General features: G+C 40.9%; 1 protein-coding gene across 5 annotated transcripts in view; it reads left to right on the top strand.

The window, feature by feature from the left end:
* The window catches only part of Klf12 (Kruppel like factor 12), a 402,663-nt gene extending 391,730 nt beyond the window's left edge, over positions 1–10,933 (top strand). For all 5 annotated transcript variants that reach the window (XM_040752477.1, XM_040752575.1, XM_040752624.1 and 2 more), the window contains one exon: positions 1,763–10,933. In XM_040752477.1, the coding sequence (XP_040608411.1) occupies positions 1,763–1,944 (182 nt within the window). In that variant the 3' untranslated portion in view covers positions 1,945–10,933. The remainder of the gene's footprint in view (positions 1–1,762) is intronic.
* Positions 10,934–12,126: the final 1,193 nt, after the last annotated feature.

A 12,126-nucleotide genomic window follows, 5' to 3' on the forward strand; every position in this document is an offset into this window, starting at 1 on the left:
TAGACACCTACCTGGCTTGTGTTTACTTTGTTTCTCTAGAACTCTGATCTGCAAGCACACAAAAATACATATGTTGTCTCCTTGGAACAACTGGAATGAATTAGAAGTTGAGGTTTCTGGTCAATACAATCAGCATGCCTTTAGTTGAATGGGTCCTTTCAGAATATCAAGGTGCTTCCTGTGGCCACAATTAGTGCCTGAGCATTTCTAGATTGCTTGGGTCTGAACCACTTATTCACTCTCTTCTGAAAGGGCCACTTGATCCTAAGACCCAACACTAACTTAAGAGCTGAATGAAAAAAATGTTCAATCCAGTTTAGGCAAGTTTTCCCATGAAGGCTTTTCACATATAGGAACTAGAAGTTTCCTGTGCCTTTGCTGCTGCTGCTGCTGTGGTGTGTGTGTGTTTGTTACATACACATGCTTTGAGTGTGTACATATATGTGTGAGAGTGTTGCCACATACACATGCATTAAGTATGTACATATGTGTGTGAGAGAGAGAGAGGAAGAGAGAAAGTGTGTATGCATGTCACATACTCACACACATGCATTGTAGTAGTGTTAATTTATCCAGGAACTTGCTTAGGGTAGGACTGATCTAGGCACTGGGGGTAGAGGAGACAGGCATGGAGATAGTGTTAGTGACTTAATCGAAATAGAATTTAAATAGGTGGAGAGTACTAAACAAAGGAGAACTAAAGGGGTCTGAGGATGCAATAAAGTTTGGTTCAAATAAGGATTATCTGTTCCTCTGGAGCATCGAGAAAGGTACTAGATTCAGAGCCAGGCACATCTTTGCCAGGATCCCTTGAGTAATTTGCTGTGCTGCCCTGAGCTTCTCTGCTGGGAAGTGGGGGTTGCTTTGCAGCTCCATACACGGGATTAGCATGAGCTGCCTCTCCTGTGCTCATTAGAGGCCCCTTCATTGTAGTCCATTGACCAGATAGGACAGGAGAGATCAGTTTGTGCGGGGTTGCATGGGGACAGGGCTGCCATTTGGAAGAGAGCTAGGAAAACAGTGCACCTGGGTCAACTATTGTCCTGCTCCCCCGGGAACCCATTTGGACAATGGATAGGCTATCTTTTCCCAGCACAGGCTTTGGATATTTTACTGTCCTTACAAGCAGACTGAAGGACCTGGTCAGGTTACACATGTCTTCAGACTTTTACAAGGACTCTTAGCATTCAGTCCAACTTCAGGATTCCTTGGGCTCGCTTGGTTGTCCAGTCTTGAAAAACATGCTGATTTTGGCACTGCTAGGCTATCTAAGGTTTCTTCCCAAGGGACAAACAAAACGTAGATGTTTGTGAATAACATATGTCTAACATCCGGGTTGTTTTACCTTGTAATGAAGTGATGTGTATACCTCAAATAATGGCTGAATAGATACAATGTCCTATACAGTCTTATAGGTTTGAAGTGATGCAAATTCTGAAGGGAAGGGGGCCTATTGAATGCAACTAAGTACCCTTTATTGTTTTCTGTGACTTCCAGCCATGAAGCCAAATCAGTCTCGGTGGGGTGTCCTCAGCTACACACTTGAATGTTACCTGACTTCCCTGAAGTCACAGCAGAAAAGAGGAAACTGAAACTCACCCCTCAGTCCCCAAAGCCCCTAATGGGATGCTAAGGTTTACTCACAGAGACCTGCCAAACGGAACGCCCATTGCCCACAATACTTTCCCAGCATTCAGGGCTAGCTGGGTTGTCACAGAAAAGGGATGGAGTTGCCAAGCTTGTGTGTCTCTGTTTCTTCCAGGAGAGAAGCCCTACAAATGCACGTGGGAAGGCTGCACCTGGAAGTTTGCCCGTTCGGATGAACTGACCAGGCATTACCGCAAACACACAGGAGTGAAGCCGTTCAAGTGCGCAGACTGTGACCGCAGCTTCTCCAGGTCAGACCACCTGGCGCTTCACCGTAGGAGGCACATGCTGGTGTGAGGAAGGCTCCCAACCAGATAGGCAGAAGAGCTGGGTCTCTTGAGGAGCAACTAACTCAGCAGGGCTGAGCCCCCTCTACAGTGTTAACATCAAGGGCACCGTCATCCCATGGTGCCTGAAACCAGAGCAGGAACAAGAAGGAACCCTTCCCCTTTCAGCCTGAAGGTAACCCCCCACATCATGACCACGCTCAGCAGGGGAGATGTCTGCGAGCACGCTGCCTGGGAGTTCAACGCCTTGTGTCCTGAAGAGACAGGCATTGTTTCTCATGCTATGTCCTCTGCCATTGAAAAGATGTAAGCTTGTACATTTTTCCGAGCTGGCAGACATTCTGCTGTCAGTCCCTTAAAGGTCATCTACCGCAAATTGATGGTTAGAGAAGACCTCAGTTTGGATGATTCTTCCGCGGCACCTCCCCCACCCCAAACCCTTTAGACAAAAATTTCAGTTCCCATCTCAGTAACCAGAACACACACCCAGCCCGGCACCAGCAAGCAGCATGAACTAGGAAGGAAAGTGCTATTGGAGATGCTCCATTCCCCAAACAGAAAGGCACACAGAAATAGCCCTCTGTGCTAGCCATGGTGGACCCACATAGCACTCACACCTTGTCCTCATGCCATCCCCCGAAGAGAACCAACATTGAGTCTTTTCATTTGTTTGTCGTTGCTTGTTTTTGTTCTGTTTCGATTATGTTTTGTTCATCTGTTTCAGCAGAGGGGCAGAGCAGTTTCTCAAACGCTAGCCCTGCTCTGCCCTGGCATGGACTGGCAGAGGTGTTCTGTGGTTGAATAGGAAGAGCCTGTCTAAAATAATAACAACAGCAATAGTAATAATAACGACTGCCCCACTTCAAATTGCAGTGTTCTGTCACCCAGGCATCATCTCTTCCTGCTCTTAGTGTTTGATTACAATGAATCAAGGGGGAGGGGGACTTCCTTAGACACAGTGGCACCAAGGCGAGGGGTGGGACTGCCCATGCAAAGGCAGTGAACATGAAAATGAGACAGAGCCGAGACGGAAATAATGCTCCTCTCGAGGAGAAAAGCAATAATGAACAGGACTTTCCTACAATAACTCCACTGAGGACTCACGTTACCGATTTTCGTACTTACTAAAGGGATTGTAAAAAACACCCCAGCATTTCAGATGTCTTAGTTACATCCATGGCACTGAGGTAATCTCTCCGCTGTTTGTTGTCCTACTTGCTGGAGTACCACAATTAAAGATCATGCTCCCCCTTTCTCATTTCAAAACAGTTATTTGGTGACTAGATAGGCAGAGCTGATGATTAACTCCTTAGCCATTCGCTCTGTTTGGCGTGGGCGTGAGTCCGTGGAAAGAGTCCCCGTGGAAAGCCCGCCATGGTGCTGCTGCTTCAACTCAGAGAGACAAGGGTCCGACTCTCCCCTGGATTCTTCTCTACACATTTCACTTTTTAAACTGTCCCAGAGTCCCCGTGCTCCCACATCGGCATCCACAGGAACAGGCAACCTGCTTTTCCTGGAGAAGGATGAGAAAGTCAGGTTCCATTACCCCTCCCAAGTGAAGAGCCTTTTGTATCTTTCAAAATACACAGGAAAAGCAATACATCTCCCAACAAGCACTCTTTCCAATACGGTAACATATTTTTGTCCCCACTAAAAGCTGTTGTTTTCCCAGCTTTGTGTGGCCATTGGGCTTGGTGAGATTTTTGTTAAGATTTTTTTTTTATAACTTAACTATGAAAGGTCTCCAGCAAAGACCTTTGCAATATATTTCAATGACAGATGCTTGATTTGGGAAATCACACAAATTAACCTCATAACATTGCTAGCTCCTTTCGAAATATCTGGTGACAGAGATATCCTTTATAGTATCCGCTTCTAATCTGGGTAATTGTATTCTGACAAAGCAAAACTATAAACACTACAAGAAGAACCGTCTGTGTTGGAGAGCTTTTAAAGGAATTGTCATAAATGTTCAGGCAAAAGTATCATGATTTACAGATCAAGTTGGGGCTTCAAAAATATGTGCTCTATGTTTTCTGCCAGGTCTGAAAAATTCATCAGGCAATTTCCCTCCAACAAGGGCTGCAGTTGTATTGATAAATAGCTTTAGCTACACAGGCTGGTACCCATCAGCCAGTGGGATTTTTTTTTTAACCAACTGAAACATTTTATTTTAATCTGTATTGTATGCACTTCCTACTTCTCATTGCCTGTTATCATTCAGAATAAAAACAGGTTTCCTGATGCATGCCAGCATTAGTAATTGGCCAGGGCGAAGAGTGTAGACAGTAAACAACCATGATCTCCCCAAGTGCTGGCCCCAGAGCCTGGATGGCAGGTAGTAGGGGACTTTAGATTTGGCTTAGTTTGATCTGCTCTCATCAGAGCCAATCTCTCTAGTGAGAGACATCTTGCAAGTTTTAAAGGTAGACTTCATTGAACTGACAGGTATAGGAAGCTTCCTGAGTGACATCTTGATTTAAATTTAGCACAGAACTAAACGAGTTGCACCTAACAGCTTAGGGAAGACTTGGGGAGGAAACGTTCCCCCTTGCTCTCTTTAAGTGGTAAACATACTGAGATGGTAAGATCACTGATAAAATCTGCCATCATTACAGCATTCCCCTCCTTTTACTTAGCGATATTTTTAGAAAGGATCTAAGCACAAATGAACATGTCCCTGATCTGACCCAAGAACTGAATCTTACTTGGAACTCATCTGGGGCAGTTCTCCTTGGTCAGTTTCCTAGACGTGTTCCTGTATGACAGCAAGTGGTTTGGGACCGAAAGAAATGGGGGGATCCTTAGGCACAGAAAAGCCTCCACCCACTTCCTGTGAGTATCTAGCTTCTTGAAAAGCACAGTGCACGATAAACTATCAGATGGGGGAACGAATCCTAAAGGACTGCTTGGGGTTTCCTAGCCAGAGCATGTTTGGGCTTCAGATTTGAAGTGGTTCGCCTTGCAGCTAGGGAGACTGTACCTGGCACACGCAACAGGGAGGACTGTTTGTCTCCTTGTGATGTGAAGACTAAAATGACAAGGGAGTTGGGCTGTTTGAGGGTTTTCAGAGAGTCCCTTATATTTCAATCTTAAGTTGTTTGGAGACAAAGTTCCCACTCAGCTCCAGTCTCCTGCTGTCGGTTGCTTTGGACACTGTTTGATTTTAATTTCTTCTAGGCATTTAGAAAGAGGTTCCTGACGGCTTCACCACAGAAATTATACTACTGCCTTTACAAAACACATGCAGTTTTGTTTTCAAAAGTTGAGAAGCTTTGTTGTAGCCAATGAGGTTTATCCGAGGCACAGTTATTGCTGATTGAAAAAGCTGAGTGTCAGCTTTATGAGTAAAATGAGCACTTTTAAATATCGCCCTAAAGTTTAAATGGGAAAGAATAAGACAAGTGAGGGAGGGGCTTTCAAAATGCTTCACTGTTTACAAATGAAAGTTCTGGGTGATTAGAAAAGCTATGTTCATCATGGGTGGGATTTGGAATAGCTCACATAAAAACTGTGTTCACTTTTTTTTTTTTTACAACTTGCCTAACTCCAAATTGTCACTTGAATCTGAAATGGAAATGTCAGTCTGCACTTTGAGATCAGCCCACTAGAATGATAACATGTATATAGATAAGGATGCAATACTCCTTAGTCTGTGCTTTGTTTATTATACGTACCAAAGCTGGTGAGGCGGGGCCTTCAATTGTATTAATATGCCTTGTGTTCTTATTATGACTGCCTAGAAATGTAGCTGAGATGTTGTCTCAGGCTGTCTTATCACTTTTACATTGAGAAGTCATAGAAGGGAAGCAGCGTCAACACCAGCACCCAAGCAGTCTGCACAGAAAGGATCAAGTGTGAACTAGCATTGACGGACCACCATAGGCCCAGGAAGCCTTAATACTCATAGTTCATAATCCACTCTCATTAAGTTTATCACATAAATGTATGCCATCGGCCGAATCTCTTCCTTGACATTTTCTGAAGTTTCCCACAGAAGCGATTTGACTTGGTTTAGTCTAAGGGAAGAGGTTTGGCCAGTCAGTCGTGTCTTCCATATTACATTTCTCCTTATTCCACACTGCCTTTCACTTACCTGGACATACACCCCCAACACACGCACACACCTGCATATGCAGTGGCCAGCAGGCGAGTACAATATCCACCAAGAACTTTTTTTAAAAGAAATAATTTGTAATGATCCGTCCTGTGTAGAAATGTAAGTTATTACCTGACTAGAGAATCAGCTTATAATACTATGTAACTTTGCCTGCATTTTATAGTTAAGAAATGTATATAAAAATTTAAAATGCTATATTTTCACAATTTCATTATAGAGTGATGTCTGTTTAGCAAACCATACCCATTGGTATTTTAAATATGCTAAATACTGAACAATTGCAATAGAAATTCAGATTTTCATAAGAAAATAAAATGGAAGGATACTGCATCTTTAAAAAATAGAGTGAAGCTATTTTACTGTATTCATAACATATGTGATAGTGGAAAAATATTTTCAAACATGCAAATTTTACAGAGGTTGTAAATAGTTTGATGACATATGTTGGGGGAAAGCTTCTAGTTTTCATCACAATAAAAAAACACTTGTTCAGATATGCCTTGTGTATGGATGGTACACACAATTAGCAATGTTGCCATGGGAAATGGTCCCTCTTGTTGATGTTCTTGGTGCTTGGTCAGAATGGAGTGGCCACTTGTCATAGCTTAGACAGGATGGTTTAAAGCTCAAATGAAGTCATTTTTTCTAATGTCTTTTCTTGAAAAGGGAAAAATGGGGACATGCTTGTTTTAGAAATATCATCTAACAAACATTCTTTCTCCTTTATTATCTTCCTCCTCAACAAAGTAGTTCTCAGTTGAAAAATATAAGGTCAGGTGTTTATTCTTGTTTAAGTTCCAGGGGGATTGCTTTCTGGTGTAGGTACATGCTGATGAGGTTATGTGTATGGATACTGGCCACATATTAAAAGAGTCTGTAGTGGCAATAGGAAAAAGTCAATGCCCATTTTTTTCAGAGATGAATTAAATGCTGAAAGTGCCTGTCAATGAATATGACCAATGTGATAATCCTATGCTTTCACACAGCAATAATTCTTAATCATACTGGGTTTTTCCTACACAGTTTGAGCACACACACGGAGTAAATATATGCACATAGTAAATTAAATCTATTCCCACAAACCCACAGAAAAGGGCTTTCATCATTTTGAAGCATACCTAACCTTACTTGCAATTAATATCTCTTCATTTTAGTTGTCTTACTTGAATAAGATGGGGTGAATATAAAAAATAAAGTTATCTTCACTGTACATGACAATGTAGAACAGCTATAATGTTCAGATAAAGTGTATCTTAAACTTATAATGGAGTGTGTGTAGTTCAGAAAGGCTTGCTCAATTAAAAACACTGATGCACTTGGAGCAAAATGGTTAGGGAATTTGTCTGCTTTGTTTTACTCATTTAGAGTAGTGCATAGGTCCATGTTCATGTGTTCCTTTCTCTTTTCACCAAATATATCCTGTAATCATTATGGAGCATATGGAGGTGAACACAGACCAATTATTCCTCTTCCCTCCCCCCAAAAATCTAGTGATAGTTGTAAAAGCCTTCAGACAATTATTTACTTGATCCTGACAGTTATCTCCTCATGGACATTCCAAAGTTGTTTTTCTAAAATTATTTTATGGCTACAAATGGAGTCATGGGTAAAAATAAGCAATGAGACTGTATACAGACAGAGACCCAGCGTACTCTTCAGCTTTGCTAGCTCAGAGCATGAATTCATCCACCCAACAGCTTTGCTGTTGAGTCTACTAGCAAAGCTTTACTAGAGCCAAACACTCTTTGAGAATGGTTCTTAATGTATGGCTGTGAACAAGCCATCAGGCTTTAGACAGTGTGATACTGCAATTGACAGCATTCTTCAGGTCTAGAAGACAATCCGCTATTTACCCTACTCTGTTTCAGAAAGGAAGGATGAAAACACGTGCATCAGTAGAGAGAGGTGGATAAGCAAGCAGGTGCCATGTCAAAGCACAGCTACTGTGCTCCCTGGCCTCACTGACATCAAACCTCCTGACTTCCTTCTTCCCATGCATGGTCTGGAAGCCCTGAAGAATCCTGTGGGATTCAAAGTTCTTGCCAAGTGCTACACTAAAAATTGTAACACGGTTCCTCCAGTTTACACACCCGTTCTCCCCTTCATGGATGGAAAAGTGAGCCTTGATGAGAATGGCTGAGATGTCCATGGGCACAGAGTGAGTCAAGTAGGCAGAGTGGGAATACAAAGCCTCCCGGCCCCACAGCCTGTGTTCTTTATACTGTGGTGTACACCCCTGTTCCCTGTTCCTGGCTGCCTTGTTCCCAGACTCTAACTTGCTTTTGTTATGCGAACTCTGCAGGGGTAAAATGCCAGAACATGATGTAGCACACGATGTAACAGTGGTACGGATGATCTAAAATCAGCCCCTTACTAGAAACTCACTGATGGGTGGTAATTCTAGACAAATATTGAACCAGAGAGTTCCCTAAACCTGTTGATTTCTTCTAAATGTTTGCCCAGAACCCCAAAGATCTTAAAAACCCTTCTTACTTCTTATGGTCCCACTTAGTTTTTTCTCAATTTACATATTTCTTTGTATGTATAGTAATTCCTTTGACCCTAGGGCAGACCTGCTATAACCTGTGGAGGGGTGTCTGAAAATCCTCACCTCTACAGAGCTACTTCGTAACAGGTGTTCATGGCATAGTGATGTCAGCACTCATGCGACCAGTGGACAGCTCCTTTCCAGTGCTCCCACTTAACAGCACTGTCTTGGAATGTTTTAAATAGTCTCATAAATAATTTGCTTATAGTATTGTTAGTTTGAATTTTATGCGGGGAGCTGTCTAACATCAGAGAAATGAAATCCTTCCCATTCTGCGTAGAAGATAGTCTCTGACAGTATTGATTCATGGAAGCACTAATGGACTTTGAAAACATGAAGAGTGCCATTTCTCAGAGTGTTTCTGAAAATGAATCTCCTGAATTATGATCTTTCTCCTTGTTATTTGGCTGTGGGAAGAGATAAAAGCTGTATAAACCACGTCTCTTCCATGCTGAAAGCAAGTGTCAATGCCTACAACCTCCTGTAGACTTAGACTCCTGTCACTTAATTGAGTTTCAACAACAATTATTTCTCCAATGACAATGCCACCACGTTAAGTGGGATGACAAGAAATGAATAGTGGGAATAGGCACATCAATAATCTTTTTTTCCACATTTCATCTCTAGAAATCTGAAGTGTTTCAGTGACTCCTGTCATGAATTATTCTTTCTCAAAAGCAAGTTAGCCAAGTCCTTGACAGAGATTTTTTGTTGAGAAATGAGGGTTTATAGGAGAGTATTCAGCTTCACTTCTATAAGTAAAAGTGTCCAGTCAATCAGAAACTAAGATATTTTAGGGATATTTTGACATCTTCCTTTTATGCTCATTTCATTATCTGAAAAACAACATAAATGTTATAGAAATGTATTTTCCCTCTGCTCTCATCATTAGCTTTCCCATGACAGAGTTTGTGATGTATTCAGATCATAGAATTTATTTTGTTCTTCAAATTATTACATCCAGGGGGTATTATTGAACTGGGCACTGGTGCCTACATACAAGGCTCTTTCCTATCAACTTGTCTGTGTATACTTTGTTGTGTTTGAAGGTTCATTTTTGAAAACCACTGTCTCCCGCACCCCATGGGATGGCATGGTGGTTGTATTGTTTTGTTCATGTCTATGTGGGACACATTGCATCACATGCCAAACCAACTGTGGATGGACGTGAGATAACTACTTAACAAAACCAGCTTGAAAACATTGTCTTGTGTATTATGTCATCCTGCCTCATAATGCAATTATGTGTATCATGATCACTTTTTACAAAGAGAAACCAGCAAATTCATGTTTGTCCATAGAAGGATGTACTAGGAATTGTCTGTGTTGTGAAATGATGAGAACAGACCACCTTTAAGATACCCACCTGCCACTTAAAATGACTTAGTTATAATTAGTAGTAGTCTAGACATTGCTCTTGGTGTGTGTGTGTGGGGGGAGTCAGTGCAGACGTCATATTCCTCTGAGTAAATCTCCAAGTCATATCTGAAAAACACATGAGAATAAAGAAACACATCATCTTTGGCCAAACCAAGCAGGTATCTCTTTGTTTCTCCTCAACACTTCGCTCATTACGCATGGTCATTGGATCACAAGATCCTTCTCTGTAAGAATATGAAAATGTTCCTTAGTTTGCAAAATGGTTATTCTAGGCTCGAAGCCTCTACACAGCAAAGTGAATAGATGGGCTTCTTCTGATTCATTTTGTGGATCTTATCCTACAAAAAGACTCTTGGGCATATGACCCAGAGAGCTAAGAGTGCCCAGAGGAGAACCTACATTAAAGGGTAAAATCCCCCAATGATGCTGACAAGCAAATGTGTCGAGTTCTTAAATCTTTGTTTGGTTTTTCTGTTCTGAGTTTTAATTGCAAATGAATTCATTTCTTCAGCTTAAAGATCTAATTTCCTAATAGTTTCCTATGCATTTATATACTCTGTAGTGTTTAGGCTGCTCCTGTTATAAGTTTATTAATATTATGTAAGTGTTGTTCTTGTATTTATGTATAGTGTATGTATTGTAAATATACTCAGAGCTTTTTCTTTTACTGTAAAATGGTGATTTTTTTGCCCTATGATAATGAAAAGGGAGACTCTCCTAATGAGGTTCTCTCGGAAGAGTATTCCAGTCTATTCTCAGAGATTTAAATGAACAAGTGTTATCGTTTTCAATGGTGTCTCAGACATATTCTGTTGGTGCATTGCTTTTCTGTATTCAACTTTCCTATGAATTGAGCTGTGAACTGAAATAGAGTTTAAACCTTTATCTGTATGCATTTGTATAATTATCTGAATGAAGGCATGAAGGTTAAATAAAGCATTTTGTATGGAACAAGACTCCATAATTATTACTAAGACTGACTCAGGCACTTTGGGAATCATAGCTATTAACCATTCTAATTAAGCCTTTGTTGGAAAAAGTTTCACTGCTTGCATATAGTAAATTGAAACCTGGGATAAGATATAATCTGCATTTTAAAAAAATGAGATTCTTATTTTGCAACAATGATCAGCTAAAAATAAATTCCTAATATTTTAATGATTAGCAAACCCAAAGGTGGTCCATAAATACCATGTGATACAAAAGACACACCTCTCAGAGATCAAAATTGAATCCCATGAACTACAGTTTCTTCAGACTTTGTGTGTCATAAAATGATCCATGGAGCATACATAGGGGAGATGATCTCTTTATGTTTTTAAGAAAATTGGATTTTTGAGGAGTTTGAAAATAAGAACATGACTAAGTAGACTCTCATTAAATAATTGCTAAAATAAACTTGTGAAGAAAATCTGTTTCCCATTACCTAGTGTGCTTCCCTTGAAGATCTAGAAAAATATACTCTATAAAGGAAGTGGCTATAAATTATGCCTAATAGTATCCTCAATATTTTGTGTTCATTCCAAAAATCTTGGATGATAATCTAGTTGTAATCTAACAGATGGAAATGCAAGAGTGAGATACTTAGGCAACATTTCCAGTCAGTCTGGCTGTAGCATCAGCTTCCCTAGCTACCATGAAAGGTGAAAAAGACAGAAGGAAGGGAGTGAGAGATGAGATAATTAGGAATAACGGTGATCAGACACATTCAGTAGATACCTTTGATAATGCACCTACAACACACAAACCAATCAAAATATCCTCCATACTCAGCAAAGAAAAACTAGACTTCAGAGAGATGTTGGATTCCTCTACCACTGCCTCCATTCCTTTTTCAGAAAGATGATGAATTCCGTGAAGTTGTTCTATTACAAACCAAGGAACTAGAGAGAACCTCCAAGCTGTACCTCACCTCCATCAGCATCAAAGCCCACCCCTTTTACCCTGTGCAGAAGCTGGGTCAGCACTCCCCTGACTTTCTGAAGTCCACCCTGTTGAAACATCACTGAGGGGCTGGGAAAATCTGCTTCTCTACCACTAAAAGTCTTCTGGGTGTTTTAATGAGAATTACAACTCACAGTAATAAAATCTGATACCACAAACCAGTTGAATTTTAAAAGTGTGTGTGTGTGTGTGTGTGTGTG

The sequence above is a fragment of the Mesocricetus auratus genome, unplaced genomic scaffold, assembly GCF_017639785.1.
Source record: "Mesocricetus auratus isolate SY011 unplaced genomic scaffold, BCM_Maur_2.0 Super-Scaffold_2245, whole genome shotgun sequence".
In the NCBI taxonomy this organism is placed as follows: Eukaryota; Metazoa; Chordata; class Mammalia; order Rodentia; family Cricetidae; genus Mesocricetus; species Mesocricetus auratus.